The 19,087-nt window shown below is 22.4% G+C and overlaps 1 protein-coding gene across 2 annotated transcripts in view; it reads right to left on the bottom strand.

Annotated features, from left to right (window-relative positions):
• Nucleotides 1–15,164: 15,164 nt before the first annotated feature.
• The window catches only part of LOC129610688 (protein outspread), a 181,523-nt gene continuing 177,600 nt past the window's right edge, over nucleotides 15,165–19,087 (bottom strand). Inside the window, exons 5-9 of one of the 2 annotated variants that reach the window (XM_055523337.1) lie at nucleotides 18,915–19,049; nucleotides 18,707–18,840; nucleotides 18,489–18,638; nucleotides 18,309–18,411; nucleotides 15,165–15,293 (exon numbers count right to left, since the gene is read on the bottom strand). In XM_055523337.1, the coding sequence (XP_055379312.1) occupies nucleotides 15,285–15,293; nucleotides 18,309–18,411; nucleotides 18,489–18,638; nucleotides 18,707–18,840; nucleotides 18,915–19,049 (531 nt within the window). In that variant the 3' untranslated portion in view covers nucleotides 15,165–15,284. Of the gene's footprint in view, nucleotides 15,294–15,632; nucleotides 16,039–18,308; nucleotides 18,412–18,488; nucleotides 18,639–18,706; nucleotides 18,841–18,914; nucleotides 19,050–19,087 lie in introns of those variants that run through there. The other variant, XM_055523336.1, reaches the window with a different exon arrangement.

The raw sequence follows: 19,087 nt of genomic DNA, 5'->3' as shown, positions 1-19,087 counted from the left end.
ATAGCACAATTCTGAAGCTTTATTCAATTTTTAATGTTTTAATTTGTAATTTTTTTTTTTTTTTCAAAATTCCAATTTATTAAATTGAATTATATTGATAATCTATTAAAATTTTGACAGAGAATTCAAATATTTTAAATTTTTTTATTTTATAAAACAGAAAAAAAAAATATTTTCTGATAAATAATTGGAATTTACTTATAAATACTTACAATGTTGCAAAAACCATTATTAAAGGACTCTAAAAATTAATAAAAATAACCAAGTGTAATAAAATTTTTTTTGCCTCCTTTATTTTCAATTAAAAAATTTTTGCCTACACATATAAAAAAGAACAATCATTTAAATACTTTGTATATGCAATTTAAATCAGAAAGAGAAAAAGAGAAGACACATGTGACATGATATTTTAATTACAAATTATGTAAAAAGTTAAGAAGTCATTTAGTGGTTTTGTTTTTGTTTTTGTTTCTACAAGTTTTCTCTTAATTAGTGTGGTGAACTTCCAATCAATAGCATGTTTCTGTCATGTCATTATATATGTAATACTTCTCAGTTATTAAATATTATTTTGTTAACATTAAAATATTTTAAAATATGGTAATGAAATAAATAAAGACCCATGACTGTCTACACAAAGTAATTGTAAAAAAAGGAATTATAAAAAAAATGTGTTGTGTGTGTGTATATATGTGTATTTTATGTTCTTTGTTTTGGAAATAATCTCATATATTTGACAATAGAGTCATATTTTAGTTTTACAAACCATAGAGTTGGGCAGGTTTCCAGTATACCGTAGTTTTTTCGTTATGAGGCTATTGATATTTATTATTTATTATTGGTATTCAATATCGAATATTGTGAATATATTGGTAGTTGCTTTTATATAAGGATTTTTTACTATATTATATTGTATATTTAAGTTATTCTATATTGAACATAATTTTTATAGTGACCTTACCAGAATTTGAGAATCCAAGAGTTTTCGGTTGAAGGACTGATGCCATAACCAATGCCACATTTGTCGGATAAATGTCGGATATAAAACCATACGATGCTAACATGCATGTCAAATGTAATATGCAAATGCTATTTTGACATTGACATTTTGTATAGTGACAATTAAAATTCAATTCTAATTTAATACAATTAAAGCAGTTGAATATTTTTGTGTTGCAGTTAATATTTTGCAATATATTGTGTAGAAACGATCATATCTTGCAGCTTTTTGAAGATTCTGTCAATTTATCGATATTTTCTGTCAATTTATTTTCTCTTTAAGAAAATTTTGAGTTAATTTCCCCATCAAAATAAACTAAGGTAGTGTTTACATTATACAACAACAGTTAAGATTAAATATACGATAAAATATCATGATTGTTAACATATCAGACTGAAATTATCCGAGACTATACGTCAGAATTGTAGGTGTTCGCGACAAAAATTATAGCCAAAATAAAAATTAGTTGATCATTGTTGAAAATTTCGAAAAAAAAAGTTAATTGCCGTCTTTTGTAGTTTTGTAGTTGTACAATATGTCTGATGAGAATATTGAGCAATTTCTATTATTTGCAATCAAACAAAATCAGTGTTTACGCCTTGTCGACTAATGTCAAACAGTGTTTACGCATTGACGACTTTTATCAGACTCACATTTATTGTCAGTCCATAATTATGTAAAGATTATCTAATAAAATCGATTTCAAAACAAGTTTAAAATTTTTTTTCCAAAAATGTAGAGATTTTTAAAAAATCGTATATTGCGAGCTTACATTCGGTAATATTGTTGCCTAACCTATTCATACCCACAGATTTGAATGCATTACATAAGCAAACTGAATACATTATGTAATTTTAAAGCAAAGAATTTCAAGGTTTCAAAATTAAATTCGCGAAAATAGAATAACTTGAATTTTATTTAAATTTTAAATTTATAAACAATTTTTTTTTCTTTAATTTTATGCAGCAAATTTGTTGGATAACAATTCCGAACAAAAATATTCTTGCAATTCTTTTATCCTATAAGAATTTATTCTTTAATAGAAATTTCATATATCACCGTTCGTTGATCAAAAAGAATTGTAAATTTCTTGTTAAAATAGCATTCCCATAGCCTTTCTGAATATTTTCAACTGCTTTACTATTTTAATTTTACTTTTTTCTATTTTTGAAAACAAGTTTCAAATTCTTTTACTATAAAAATCGTTTTCACTTTCCATAATGTTTAAATTTTTTATTTTTTTATACAGGATTTCCTTGTTGTATTCCCCAAGTTCAGATCTATCAATAATATTATACACAGAAATTACAAAAATAAATAAATAAAAAGAATTTTCCCAATGAATTCCCATAATTCCCAAGTTTTTTTTCCATTTATGTTCATATTGTATAAATTTACGATGATCTGGTTAAAATTGTGTGTCTTACATTGTTATGATTATGCATACAAAATACACACATGTTCGCGTAATTACTCTCAACAACAAAAAAAAAAAAAGGGTATCCAATGAATCCCATAATTTTGTATAACTTTTCAATTGTGAATGCGATTCTAATGAAGAATAAATAAATGTAAAAAGAGGGAAATATGATGTATAAAAAGGGAAAATTCAATCAAATCATGATGATGATCAAATCATTATCAATTTTTGTTTGGATATATTTTTCTTACTATACATTTTACAAGACAACACTATTTATTTTGTATATTTTAAAAATGATTACAAATCAGAACTCCTCATCAATTTGAAGAAAAATCTATAATTCCTTTGAATATTGGAAGGGGAATGAATTTCGATCTGTGAACGTATGTATGTACATTATAAAACATATACGTAAATATTGAAAGTTTCATATGAACTGAAAAGAGCAATATTATGAATTAAACATGAAGTTGAAAAATGAGATATTTTTGTAGACAGAATGTACCTATAAATACAAAGTGATCTTTGAAAAATTTTTGTACGTATTTGAGCGAAATGAGGGGCGATTTGAATAACAAACTGAATTGAGTATCGAGGAATAATGCCTTTCAAGATTGAAAACTACTTTTTTCAATTTCCATAGTCCATTAGACTGACGTGTTGTTATCAAAATAATCATAATTATGTAAATTATATGACGAAACTTATTGTTCTAACAGGAACAATTTATAAAAATTGGTGATAAAGAATAAGTTGTGGTAGTTATTAAATTAAAAAAAACTTAAAATAAAAAAAAGAAAATGTATGCAGAGCATTGTTGGAAAGTCAAACAACTAAAATTAATACCTTATTTAAATTTGACGAGAATTACCCTTTTTTACCCACTAACAAAAATATACTTAATGGAAGTTTTGATTATATCACATTTGACAATCTGACTAAAATATTTATTTATATAATAAAATATTTTATTATTTACATATTTATGGAAATTACCCTCAAATGATCTGAATTTTTAGCGGGTTACCCTGTATTCGCTTTTTGATCTAAAATTACCCTCATTTTTACGTAATTACTCTTCACTTTACATTTACGACGCAAAATGCTTTTATTGATTTATTTCAGAAGAGAAATAAAAAATGAACTGTTTAACTGAGAGAAAGAGATTGAGATGGTATGATATTACTCATTTTACTGTTTTACAAATTTTCTCCGCTCTAATAATAATTTCATTTTTGAAAATTTATTGAGCACACTTTGTATTTATGTACAAATAATTTTATCAAACTATAAGCAGATCTCTTGTTCTCTTGTTTTATACTTAACGATAGTAGTTAAAAATTAAAAAAAAAATGCGTATATAAATGGTATTGAAAGTACAAATTTCATTTTTTTAGTGCTACTGTACAGTTAACTGAATTTATTCATGATTCTATCCCATCAAACTGATGAATCTCACAAGAACAATAGAATTGTACAAAAATGTTTACTTAAAATTATCACAGATTTTTACTCTTTTTTTTTTTTTTTTTTTGTGTGTTGCCAATTCATTTTTTATGCAGTGCAATTAAACTTAGTTTTGAAAATGAAGCTTGAATTTTCGATCTCTTTCAATTGAGTATGCTTGCATATAAAAGATTTATTCTCTATATAAAGAGATTATGTGAATGTTAATTTTCTGTTCTCTTTGTTTTCGAAATGCGTATGAGAAAGTAAAACTAATGTAAACATCTATAAGTTACAAAAGAAAGTGTAGATTAAGACATTGACTATAATGAGAGAAGAAATTGAAAATATTGAACTTGTGGTTTGAATAATGTACCCTGTAAAATTGTTTTTTCTTTTTAATTTTGAATATGAACAACTCCTCAATACAACTGATACTAAATATCTCTTTAAAATCAATTAAAGTTCTGAAAAGATAAAAAAAATTTAAACTTAGTTTTATTTGAAAATACAATGAAATTCTATTAGATTTTTTAAATTATACCGTTATATTATTATTATACTCCCTGATATTGTTTAAGATTCGATATATTAAAGCTTAGATTTAAGCCATGACCGGGTTCAATATTTTTTTCCATAAATTTCGTATAGTTTTTATAATTTCATTAATGTTGAGCATTTAGCCTACAAACACTTGGATAATAATTATAATTCCAATTTATTTTCAGGTTTAAGTTCGCATTTAGACTCAAATTTGAGTTCGGCCTCGGGTTCATGTTCTGATTTCGGAATTGATATCGAATTTGGTTTTAGGTTCGGAGTTCGTTTCGATTATTTTGCCATATAAATTGGAATTATTGTTTGAGTTCAGATTCGAGTTTGGATTTGGAATTCTGGTTCAGATTCGTTTTCGGACACTGGTTCGGATTCGGATATGGATTTCAGGTTCGAGTTGAAGGTTAAATTCGGATTCGTTCGGATTCTTTAGTTCGATTTTAGATTCATGATTCAGATTCAATTTAAATTCGTAGTTTTTTTTTTTTTAAATTTCATTTATTTTTTTAATATAGACATTAAAAATTTGATTTATGTCAACTGTTATTACTTAATTAACTTGAGTTAAATCTTTCAGGTCCTCATTTTTTAAATTTTACTTTATTTAAAAAAAAAACAAAGCACGACCAACAGCAATTTCACGAGAATTTCTTTTGTTTTATACATTTTTGAAAGTATAATTATATTTTTACTATTAATAACTCATTTCAATTTCATAGTTTCCATTGTGTATTGCAACTTTAAAGAATAACAGAGCCTAGAACATGATTTTTAAAAATTATCAAATAAACGCTTTCAGTAATCAAACAAAAGACTGAAGAGAGAAACTCTTTTTTTTTTTATTCTTTAATTTTTTTCCTTCTCCCGCGTCAAGTCTTTGGCTTATTTCTGCTTTATTTTTTATCCTATAATAAAATTTTTGAAAAATTGAAAGTGATCAATTTAAGTTTTCATCAAGTTCTTTATTTTCTTTTAAAAATTGTGTTTTTTAAGAAGATAAAAAAAATTTCATAGAATTTTTTTCTTTTAATTTTCAATCCTTTTGGCTAAAAAAAAAAAAACAAAATATAAAATCAAATTTATTTAATTTTTTTTTTTAATTCGGCCTTTACGTTTCTATTTTTTGCTTCTCTCTGAATTATATGCATATGTATGTATGTATAGAATATGGCTGTGTACTCATATATGGGTAATTTATCAATTAGATCATTCGATTATTAAACCTTTTCTTTCTTGAATTTCAAATAGAATTATTTTATGTACATAAAATCTTCTTTAAAACCTTATGAACATATACACTTACCTTTCATGTATATTTTTACAATTGATATAATTTAATAAAACAAATTGAAATTTTTTTATATAATTTCAAAATTGGACGTATACATGAGAAATTTGAATTTCAATTTTGTAATGCTGAAAAAAATTCATAACGTTATGCTTAGAATAAAAATATCCGATTAAAAACCTTGCCTTCACGAATGTCATTTACGTAAAAAATCGAGAGTGATCGAGAGTGTCATAAGTTCGCCATTAATAGTTGCAGACATAGTTGAAAATGTCATACTTTTGGGTTTGAAACTTAAATAAAATTAATTGTCAAAGACGGCAGATGGTTCATTTTAGCTTTAGAATTTCAGAAATTCTTTTAGTAGTTATGATGAAAGTATCAGAAACATCTTAAAGGGAAAAGAGCCGGTATCGGTATCGTTAAGCTCGGAAAAATTTATAGGGTAGCAGTGACGTTATCTCCATTCGTCACTGTCTTTTCATATATGGTTACAAATTATGTATTTTTATTCTACAGTGCTACCATCTAGTGCAATAAATTAATAATCTTATTTTAATTTATAAATTTTCGGAAATTTTTGTTTTTGTCCTAGATAGGATTTAAATTAAAGAAGAATTAATGATCGAAAATTTTCAGAATTTTCGTTATTCCAAAATGAAAAAAGTAAATGAATTAAAAATTTAAAGGTCGGTAATTTAACTAGTTTCAAATTAGTTAGTGTCAATAGTACTAAATAGTGTCAAGCAATAGGGTTACGGTGTATCAAATTTTGCAATGACAATTTATTTTAATTATAAAAATATTAAAGCCATCTGTAGGAACAGATGTTTATAATTAAATGTCAACACTACTCTTTTAGTAAATTTCTATTCACAATTAATTTTGAACAATTGTTTTCAGTGAATGAAAAACATTAAAGCCAACTATCGCAATAATTGCTTATATTATCTCTCTCTCTCTAATGTGCCTATCCACTTCTAGATGTTAGCGGTCATATGTCGTTGGCGATTGCTGTTGTTGTTATATTCTTGCAACGATGTTATTGTACTCTTCACGGTTCGTCGCCACATGCATTAAGTCGCCTGTGTTGGAAATGTCAGTCCAATTCCTGATGTTTCTCAACCATGATAACTGTTTTCTTCCAATACCACTGTGGCCCTTTAATTATATTCATCATTAATTATTCACCGCTTATATTGACCTGATGTTTAGGTAAGAACCGAATTTTCTTAATCAATCCGTTCTCTATGATAACCTCAATATACTAAAATCGAAATTACTGCCCTATTGTTGTAAGAAAACAATTAAATTTTTATTTTCATGCTTTGCTTTTCTTAATTATTTTTTGATGTTGTAATTTTTTTTTTTGTACTACAGAATTCGCTAGTATCATCCTAGGTGTTCTGATTGTAGTAATTTATCATTTCGATATTAAATTTTTTTTATTTTTCGTTTTATTTATTATTTAACATTTTACAGAAGAGCCAGAGCCATTACCAAAAAGAAGAAATCGAACAAATTGAAAATAAAAAACTCAAATAAAAAAATTGTTCTAAGCAAATTTTAAATAAAAAGTCGGGTCTAAGATATCTATGCCGTCCGGATCTATCTCTACTTATATTGTAATATGTACACATAGATATAGTTCTATAGTTGCACGATTTGTCTGGATGTCTGTAGGTACCTATACAACATAATTTTTAATTTGTTCTTTTTTTGAACAAGAAACCGAACTGTGACTAAACCTAGAAAAAATTAATAAAAAAAATAAATGTTGAGAAACTTACTATCCCCACCACAACACAACAATTACTTTTTCATATCAGAAACCACCAACAGAAAACAACAGCAGCATAATATCAGTAAACGCAGCACGAGGGAGCGAAATTCTATATGTGTATGTAAATAGAAAAAATTATAAAATATAAGATGTTGTTATTAAAATGTAGAGCCACAATATTTTATAAATGGCAATCTTGAATGTTAAAGAAAATAAAATTAATTTTTCGCAAATAAAAAAAAAAATTTTGTTGAGAAATTACGGCAGAAAAAAAAAGATATAGGAGAATAAATCCTGAAGGAATAAATAAAGATCATTTCTTAGTTAAAATCTCAAAAGGTCAAAACAAAAAAAAAAATGTGAAATGAAAATCACATAATTACTTTACAATGGCAATTTATTTTAAAGGGAGCCGGAGCTGAAAATTTCGTTAGTATATTCGAAGCTTTAATTTTAAAAATGATTTTCATAAAATATTAATTAATTGCAGATTTTTATAAATGTGAAACGAAAAAGAATGGAACAAACAATGCTCGAATTATTCTCAACATTTTATATTAATTATGCAGCAGTTATACAATCTGACAATAAGATCTTTGAAGAATTACCAAAGCAAGCGGATATTCTCTGCTTCTCCATTTTGCAAATAAATTTTTATTTCGAGTAAAATTGTGAAGCTGATGATATTGAATAGGAATAATAAAGTGGTTCTAACACTGGATCCAAATTATATATGATGTGTGGTCCGAACATTTCTGTGATCATTCAAGTTGCTACACGAAAGCGTATCAAAAACTATATTTACTTGATATATGTATATTTTAGGTGTTTTACATCAACAATACTGGGCCGATATTCTTGGATTGTAGTAATCTAGGATTTTTATTCAAAATTTCCTGCAGTGACTTATAGCAGGAATGATGTCTACGTGATATAATTGGTCTTTGCACATGTCGATTCTTTCATAAGAAAAAGAAAACAGCTAAACGAATTCTTTGTTGATTTCGTTTCCACGGCTACTCAGGTGGCGGCTTCAAAAAAACGCAATTATTTATTTGCCAAGTAAATTGTTTTAGACATTATTTATACTTTTAAATTATTTGTAAATGCATATGTACGTATATGTATACATACATACATTACATACAAGGCATATATAGATATGGTCTATTGTATAGGAAAAGAAATAAAATAACATCTTCACTGCGAAATTTCTTTTATATGGTCCAGAAGCATAATTATCATCATCATAGTCATCAATAAAATAGTCATCGTATACTTATTTAATATATACATATATTACAAGTTCTAAAGTGGAATATTAAAAAGTGTACCACCAGTGAATTTGTTTACGAAGCTCACTAGATATTGGACATGTTTTCCACAAAATATTTTTGGAATATTTTCAAAAATGATCAAAAGGCTATTGATAATTTTTGTGAAAGTAGTCCTAATATTGTTAAAAAATGTACTTTTTATATTATCCTATAAGTCTCCATAATTCTGATTGGAGAGAATTCCTCTCTCTAGATCTCTTTAAAACCTGTATTATTATAGTGCTTTATTGATTAAAATGGAACTGATTAAAGAGAAATATCTCCTTAAATTTCCCTTTTAATATTGTATTAAAACAAATATTTAATTTTCCCTATTTAGGAGATTTGTTATTAAACCATTTACAATTTAACAAAATCCAAGAGAGTCTCCAATTTAGTCTACACAGTAAGAGAGTTGTCATTAGGGAAAGCGAAAAAACAATTCTCTAAAAGTAAAATAATTTATTTTTCGTTTAAACTAAAAATGTCATATGGGTATATTATACACCCTGTATTTATTTTTTATATTATCATACACACGAAGTTCTAGATACGTTTATTGAGTAAAAGAAATGCGAAAAACCTTATAGCCAAATTAAAAAAGAACAAAATTTATTTGTTATGCTTTCATTTTCTTTTTGTCTCATTTCAGTTTCTTGTGTCTATCTATACACTATTAATACACATGGTGGTATAAGAAGAAGAAAACATAAAAAAGGGATCATGGTCAATGGGTGTTACTAAACAACATCCTTTTATCAAAACAAATAACATAACATCTACATATACATACATCTATATACTGATATAGAAGAGCGCAACAAAAACGATTATTTTTGAAGTTAAGAAAGGAAAAAAAATAGAAAGAAATTTTTCTACTATCATCTTAGATATTTTCATACTAAAACAAGGAACATGGGAATAAAGAAACGTGTAAGAATACTTAGAATAAGAATTTTACAAAAGTAACATTAAAATTACATAAAACAAATTAATTTTAAATTGGTGATTTGTAAAATAGCACATTTCCTTAAACAAGTGAAAAAATTTTGTTTAAATGAAAATTGATTTTATTTTTAGATTTCATTATCTGATTATCATAATAGCAGCTACTATTGCATACATTTAGGATGAGAACATATGCATTTTTTAAGAACCATTACTATTTACAATAAGTTGGCTGTGGTGATCAGAGAGTGGAAGGCAATATTTCTTTTCCCTTATCTTTTTTTTTGTACAGTCTACAATCTAAATTTTATCATAATAATCAAATTAGCAGCTAATTTGATCACTTAAATTTATAATTTTTTTTTTTGGAAATTTCGATAAACGTTTCACGGTTTCGAACAGAAGTATTAGACGGTAGACGGTATTAGATGTTGAGTAAACATAGACAGGCAGAAATATTAAATTAATACAATATTATTGAAAAATTTTGTTCAAAATAAAAAATGTATAAAAACTCATTTGGCGTAAGAGTTCACAAAAATTATGTTACATATTTGTATATTATTAATATGTAGATGTAGTCATAGAATACTAGTACATATAGTTATATTAGAACATTGAGGTATACAAAAGATATTGTGAATAGAATGGAACATAGAATGGATGGTGGGGAAATCTGAATTATCATTCAAATGTAAAGGCACATTATCATATACTACTTTTTTCTTATTGTATTTTAAATTTTATTTTCTCTCTGTATACTAATCTTATACATGAAAAATAAAAATTGATATGCCAACAAAAAAAAAATAATAATATTAACAAACTGGCACAGTAATAATAATAATAATAATAATAATAAAAATCGATATAAAAATCTTCATGTTACTGATATTATAATATCGTAGTTACTTTTCTTACCATTAATCCAATATAATACTTAGGTACAAACTCAAATATACCAAATACAACATTATTTTCTTATAACACAATGTCGTGATTCTATGATGACAGCTGGATTTGTTTTCGCACATCCTAACATCACTATTTTTATAATACATATAATAATTTTGTTAAGGATGTTATTCTTAAAACAAAACAAAAACAGAAATAATTTGAAAATGTAGTTTAGAATTTTAAATTTCTAAAATCTCTTATAAGAGAGTCAGACACTATTATCATACATATTCCAATATAATATGGGTACATTAATTAAAAATTTTGATTCGTAATGTTTTTTTTTTGTTAATTCATCTAAAAGTAGAAAAGAAATGCGAAAAGAAATATTTTTTGTATAACAGATAAAAGAATATTAAATTTGCATTTATTTCAACTTTTATAAATTAAAAATTTTGACTGAATAAAAATATAAACATGAGTGAGTTTAAGAAAAAATCTGATTATAGAATTTTAAGTCATTTTAATACTATAAAAATAAAATAGAAATAAACTTGTATAATAGAATTAACTTGGGTGGGTATTTTTTCTTGGAAAAATATTATTATAAATGAATGCACTTGTAATTTAGGGCAATCTCGTTTATTCAGTTTTAGAATAATTCTAACTTGTAATACGTTCAAAAAATAAATACACTAAAAATATAGATCGTTTGGAAATTACTGTAATCTATAATGTAGAACTTTTAGGGCAGCGTGCATAAACGAAAACCCCCCTTAGTACTAGATTTACAATAACATACGTATGTATATTAAAAACTGGTTAAATTGTAAATTACTACTTTTAAAAGTGAAAAATTTCAATAGTAGCTTTTTTGAAAATTAGACAACTAGAAGTCACACATCAAAAATAAATTAAAAAACGCAGTATTATAATTTTTGATTCTTTAACTGCAGTAGCTTAATTAAGGAACTAAAACAGGATTTTTTTTTTGAAATTCAGTTCTAGTTCTAATTTAGATCTTTAATTTCCAGCATGTTTAATAAATCAAAAATATAAAATCTTTAAATTCAATCAATTTCAATTTAGTGCTAGAATTTCATTGTCAATTATAATTAAGCTAATAATCCGAAAAAAAAACTTTTCACTACTACAAAACAAATATAAGTTGTGAATCTACCAATGCAAAAAAAACCCTTTTTTAGTTTTAATTTAGAAATGCGTAACGATCCAGCAGTTTTTATAAGAACATTACTCGTAATTACTATTACTTAGTTACCTAATTGCTAATTACTTAATTATACTTAATAGAGAGAACATTAATGAATTGAAAAATTAATCAACTATCAAAATGCAATTCAAAAAGCAATGTATTTTCTACATTAAAATCTCTTAAGGATTTGCAAATTTCGAAAAATCGAAAGACTTTTAAAAGAGTTGTGATTTTGTATAACAGTTGTAATTCTTTAAAAAATATTCATAAATAAAACTATCATTATTTTTTTTTTTTTTTTCAAATCAATAAATGTTTTTTTTTTTATTTTTATAATTTTTTTTTTTTTTTATGGTAAATTATTAACAAAACAATTAAAGAGGAGATTTTTTTTTTTTAATCATACAATATTTTAAATTTTTTATAACACTTTGTTTTAATTTTTTTTTTATTTTTTTTTTTTTTTAATATAAATTGTATATTTATATATGGGGTAACACACTCTGTATATAATAATATAATATTAATTTTTTTTACAGTTAATATATATAGTATTATAATAGTGTTATATTATATATGTATAACAGTTATGAAAATGCTATTATATAAAGCATATTAATAATAATAAAAATAAAATTTTTATAAAATTCTTATATTTCTTTTTTATTTATTGTTTTTTTTTCTCTTTTTCTTTTATACTTTCTTATTTATTTTTAATTAATTGTTATACTTTTATTTTTATTTAATGAAATTTTTTTCTCTTTTTTTTTTTTTTGTTTATATATAAACAATTTGTATTTGTAAGTAGGTATGTAGAATTTATTATATTAATTATACATAATTATTTATATAATTTTTACAATTAAATATTCAAAAAAAAAAAAAATGTACTAAATGTACTAAAAAAAAAATGTATTTTCTAAATTTTATAATATTAATTTTTTTATATACCAAAAACAAAATAAACATTTTAAAAAAAAAAATAAACACTCTCTACAATTAAAAACTATAAATGAAATAAACAAAAATTTTTAATTTTTAAAAATATTTTTCCTGTTTTTCTTATTGTTTTCAATTTAAATTAATAATTATTTTATTTGTTATTATTATATAATTATAATTAAAGAAATAATTAATTACAAATCAAAAAAAAAAACACACACATTGCTTTCGTTTATAATACAAAAAAACAAAAAAAAAAATAATAATATTTTTAATAATTAATTAACAAACATTTTGAAAAAAAAAAAAATAATAATTTTATTTTAATAATTATATTTTAATAATGGTAATAATTAAGAAATAAACACAAAAGTTAATTAAATATATAAAATGCGTCCGTCTGCGCATGAGCATATATTTTTTTTTCTCTCGTTTTTTTTTTCTCTTGTTTTCCATTTAAATATTATAAAACAACAGTAATGAGAATAAAATTTCTTATTTGACAATAATATTTCTGTAATCTGTCATTATTAATTAATTAATTAATTAATATTTATTTATTAATATTATATAATGCACTTACATATTAAATTAATATACAAATAATTGTAAATATAATTATTTAAACAAACTTTATAATTAAGTTGTCGCCATTTTTCGTCAATATACATATATATATATATATATATATATATATATATATATATATATTTATTTATTTAATTTATTTAATATAATAAAATGTTTTCATCTTTTTTATTTTAGTTTATATAATAATAATTACAATTTGAAAAAAAATATTATATAATAAAATGTTAAAAAATTAAATATAATTATTTTTTATTATAATAGAAAAACACACTCAAATATTATTATTTAATAAAAATAGGAGTAATGAAAAAAAAAAAAAAAAATTATAAATTAAAATTTGAAATTTTCAATTTAGAAAAATTAGAATTTTTTCCAAACTGTTATATAAATTTATGATATAACAATGACAAAATAAAATGAAAGGAGGTTTGAAAAATTTTTAAATTAATTATTTTTATATTCCTTTTCTTAATAATTAAGATTTTCATTTAAATAAATTATAAAAAAAAAAAAAAAATCATTATGATTTTTCAAAAATAAAAAAAATAAAATTTAATATTTTCTCTAAAATGGAGAAAAATACAAAAAAAACAAAGTAATAAAAAAAAATAACAAATAATTAAAAACAAAAAATTATGAATTTTTTTTTTTTTGTTTTCATAATTAATTTATTATTAATTAATTATATATATATATACGAATATTTTTCATTCTTTTATTTAAATAAACAAATTAAATTAGAATACAAAAAAAAATTAAGAAATTGCATTCAAATACATTAATATTCGACAATTATTTAAAATTTGCATATTTCTAGGAGTTTTTTTTTATTTTTTTTTTTTTTTGATATTCATAAACATAATTATTATGTAGGAGAAATAATTAATAATAATTATTTCATTTACTATTTGTTTTTAATTTTAATAATTAAATTATTTAAATTTCTAATTCAAATCTCCTCAAAGTATTTTGATTTGATACATTTTTTCCTATATTTGATGACAATTTTGTAGTTGTTGTTGATATCATTGATGATGTACTTGGTATTTGTATTGTTGAAATTGATGTTGTTAATGCTGTTGTTTTTATAGATGATAATGATGATAATGAAGAATTTTTAATATTTTCTTTTTTTCCTTCTTCTTCTTCTTCTTCTTTTTGTTCTTCTTCTTTCATTTCTTCTTCATTATGATTTAATAATATAAAATTATTTATATTATTATTATCATTAATATTATAATTATTATTTTTATTATAATTATTACTATTATTATTATTATTATTATTATTATTGTCATTATTTTGCTCAATTGCCCGCCCAATTAAGGGAGAGGTTGAACATTTATTATCATTAACAGTATTATTATTATTATTATTAATAATTGATAATTTATTTGTTTTTCTATTATTATCAATATTATTATTGTTTTCATTATATAATTTTATACTGTTATTAATATAATTATTATTATTATTATTATTATTACCACTTTTACTATTAATTACTTTATTATCGGTGAAAATATTTTCTTCATCAACAATTTTCATATTATTATTATTATTATTATCACCAATTATCATTTTATTTTTATTAATTATTTTATTATCATTATTATTATATTCATTATTACTGTTATTATTATCATATTGTTGTTTTTTTTGTAATTGATTTGATGTTTTACCTAAGAAAATATTTGTTAATTGTGATGATGATGATGATAATGATGATATTTTTGATATTGTTGTCGTTGTTGTTGTTTGTGTTGGTATTGTTGTTGGTATTATTTCACAAATTATATTTGATTTTGTAGATAATAATGATTTTTTTATATTATTATCATTTGATGGTATTGATATTGCTGATGCATAACTGCTATAACTATCAAATGATCTAAATTGATTGTTATTATTATTATTATTATTGAATAATAAATCAGTAAAATTTGTTAAAATAATTTTTGTTAATTTATTATTATTTTCATTATTAATATCATTATTATCTAATTTATTATCATTATTATTATTATTAATATTATCATCACCTTTTATATTTAATATAAAATCATTTTCTGATTCATTAATATTTAAATTAACTAATTTAGTATTATTATTATCATTATTATTATTATTATTATTATTATTATTATTATTATTTAGAAATTGTGTTTTATTAATCTTTGGTAATTCTTCCATTGATTTATTAACATTAATTTTAATTCGTGATGAATTATAAAAATCAGAATTAAATTTATAATGATTATCAAATAATTGTTGGTGTTGTTCTTGTATTTTTGTACTTTTTGAATTATTTTGACTAAATGTTAAAAAATTTTCTTTATTATCATTATTACTATCATTATTATTATTTAATTGTGATGAAATTACATTTACAATATTATTTTGATTATTATGATAATTGGTGATTTTATTTTGTTTATTTGTTTCTTCATATTCTTTTTGTTGATCATTGAAAATTTCACTTTGATTAGGGCAATTAATTGAAGTGGTTATCGATGATGATAATGATGAAGATATTGTTGGCTTTGTTATCATTTTCAAATTTGATGATAAAAATGATGTTATTTTTGGGTAATAAGAATCAATTTTATTATCACATAAATTAACCATTTTCAAACCTATATTTTATATAGAAAAATAAATATGTATAAGAATATTGTTATTGAAAAAAAATTTTAATTAAAAAAAAAATTATTTTAAGAAAGAAACAAAAATAGAATGATGTAAATGATTGAAAGTTATAAATTATAAGTAGAAAATCCAAACACAACAAGAGGAAAGCATATTTGTTGAAATCTGATTAATTATCTAGTTTATACTTAATAAATGAGTACATAGAAAGCAAAGTGAAATTGTGCAAGTCCTGCAGTTTAAAAATTAAAGACAAAATCATATTGCCATAGTCAGAGAAACCAGAGTCTAAAAGTCATGATAATAATTTTTTAGTATTGAGTTGTAAAAATCCAGAATATCAAAGTAGTCAAAGAGAACCTTGTCTTTTTTATTTTTAATATTTTTTATTTAATTAAGTAGAGAATTAATGAAAGTGTAAAACTAGCAATATAAGACAAAACTTAAAGTGCTAATTTTGAGTATTGAGCTAGAATAATTTTTAAAAATTATTGTATTTAGTAGAGAGTTAATAGAATGATAAAAGAGAAATTTAATTTATTTAAAATTTCTTAATGTAAATAATAAGAAATCGGTATTTTATATCAGAAATAATAAGAAATTATTAATTAAAATTAATTAATTAATATTTACAAAGACAAATACTTGAATGACTGAGAAATTTCGGTAGAACGGCAGTAGTACAAAAATAATGCAAGAAAAATAAAAAAAAAATTATTTTACGTCATAATATTTCGGGAAATTTTTTGGAAAACTATTCAAATTGAGATGAACTCTAGTTTATATTAAAATTTGTTAATATTTATTAAATTTGCAATTATTATTCGTAGATTTATGAAAGTAGAATATATAAAAATATTTTTAAAAATTGACAGAATGAGAGCATAGTAACACCACCACACATATATGAAAAATGCATTATGAAACTTTAAATAAAATGTGATTAAAAACAGCAATAACACAAAAATATATAAAAAAAATAAATTTTATTGTAAACAGTAAAATAGTTTGGAGTGAAATTGATTTTTAGAAAAGAGAATAAATACCCTGTTCAAAAATGCAAAAATAAATTGTGCACAATAACAAAATAAAGAAATACAGAAAAGAAATTGATTATTTTTACTGAGTACATAATTACAATTTTTTTAAAGTAATGAGTACATAATTACAATTACAAAATTATAGTAATTTAAATAGAATAAAAATTATTATGATTTTTAAAGTAATAAATTATTACCTTCATTATTATTATTGTTATTATTAAATAATTTTATTTGATTTAAATTATTTTCATTATTTAAATCAAAATCATTATTTATTGGTAAAAAATCTAATGAATCATCATTATCTGTTTCAGATAATGGTGGTGAACATGCTGGTGGTGTTGGTGGCAATGATGATATTATAATATCATTATTATCATTATTATCATTATTGTCATTATTATTATTATTATCATTATTATTAATATGATGATTTTTATCAATATCATTCTTTATACCCATATTATTATTAATATTATAATTTTGTTCATTAATTAAACTATAATTAAAATCAAAAAAATTTGCAAATTTATTTTTAAATAAAGATGATGATGTTGATACCGATGATATTAATGATGATGATGGTGATGATATTGATGGTAATTTTATTATATTCGATTCTTCTGTTAAATTAACAATAGAATCACTAGTAGTAGTAGTAACAATAGCAGTAGTATAAATACTAGTAGTAGTAGTAGTAGTAGTAGTAGTGGTAGTAAAAATAGTAGAAGTAGTAGTAGCATTTTGACAATATTTAATATTATCGTTCATTTTAACATCATAATCATGCTGTTAGATAAAATAATTAATTTTTTTTTGTAATAAAATGTTATAAATATAACTTTCAAAATTTTTATGTGAATATAATTGAATGATATTTTAATAAATTAATTCCTGCCTGAATTAAAATCATAAAACTTCTGTTTCATGATTTTACGATGGGATGTTTAACAATTAATTCTTAAAAAAATTATTTTAATTGAACAAGAATTAATTTTCAAAATTCAAAATTCAATTATCAATTCTACTCAAAATTTATATTGAATAACATTATTAACATTTTTATTAAATAAATTATAATTATGCATATGAATAATTCTTTTCTCAAATAAAATTAAAATTAGTAAAATCAAAAAAAAAAAAAACCAAAACAAACAAAAAAATTTACAAATTATAAATCTTTAATATTCAAAGATGAAAGAAGAAGTTCTTACTTCACTTTCAGGGCATGATGTTTCACCTTTTGCTACAAGATTATGTCGAAAATTTGGATCTGATAAATCATCAGCTGCTAAATGAGCACGAAATTGTTTATTTCTATAAGAAAATGTAGAACAATTATTTAAAATTATCAATTACAAAAAATTTAAAATTTAAATAAAAAAAAAAAATACCTCAGTTCCAATTGTTGCATTTGTTGTAAATGTTTAAGTTTTTGATTCGCTGCTCGTAATTTTTCTTCAAGTGCTGCATTTTCAACACACTTTATTGAATATTTTTCGGAGAAAGAAAGAATTTCTTCTCGTAATTCTTCAAGTTCCTCTCTAACAATAAAAAAATAAAATATAATTGAAGAGATTCGATTTTAATAAAAATGATTTTGTTCTCATACTCTTTTTCTCTTATCGGACCAATATTCTCTCCACGTTGAAATTGTCTAAGAAATTCTTGTTTAAATCTAGCAACTTCTCTTTGAACTTCACTTTGGTGTGCTTTACGCATTGCATCAAGAGCCGCTAAAGTGGCCTATTAAATAGAAAATTTTCAATTTTAATATTTAAATCAAATTTGATTAAAGTTAAAAAAAATTCAATTTGAACCTGTGTTTCTTCAGCTAAAGCTTGTTCTTTTTCGAACAGCAATCTTTCAATTTCAACTCTATGACGTTCTTCAAGATCAGTAATAATTCTTCTATGTGATGATTCCATAGCTGAGAGACCTTTTTCACATAACGTCTAAAGTAGATTTAGAAATTTATTAATATGAGTTTTAA

Source organism: Condylostylus longicornis, unplaced genomic scaffold (assembly GCF_029603195.1).
Source record: "Condylostylus longicornis isolate FDR11 unplaced genomic scaffold, ASM2960319v2 ptg000046l, whole genome shotgun sequence".
NCBI classification, from domain to species: domain Eukaryota; kingdom Metazoa; phylum Arthropoda; class Insecta; order Diptera; family Dolichopodidae; genus Condylostylus; species Condylostylus longicornis.
The sequence above is the reverse complement of the archived record's forward strand: the minus strand, read 5'-3'. Positions and strand labels throughout refer to the sequence as shown.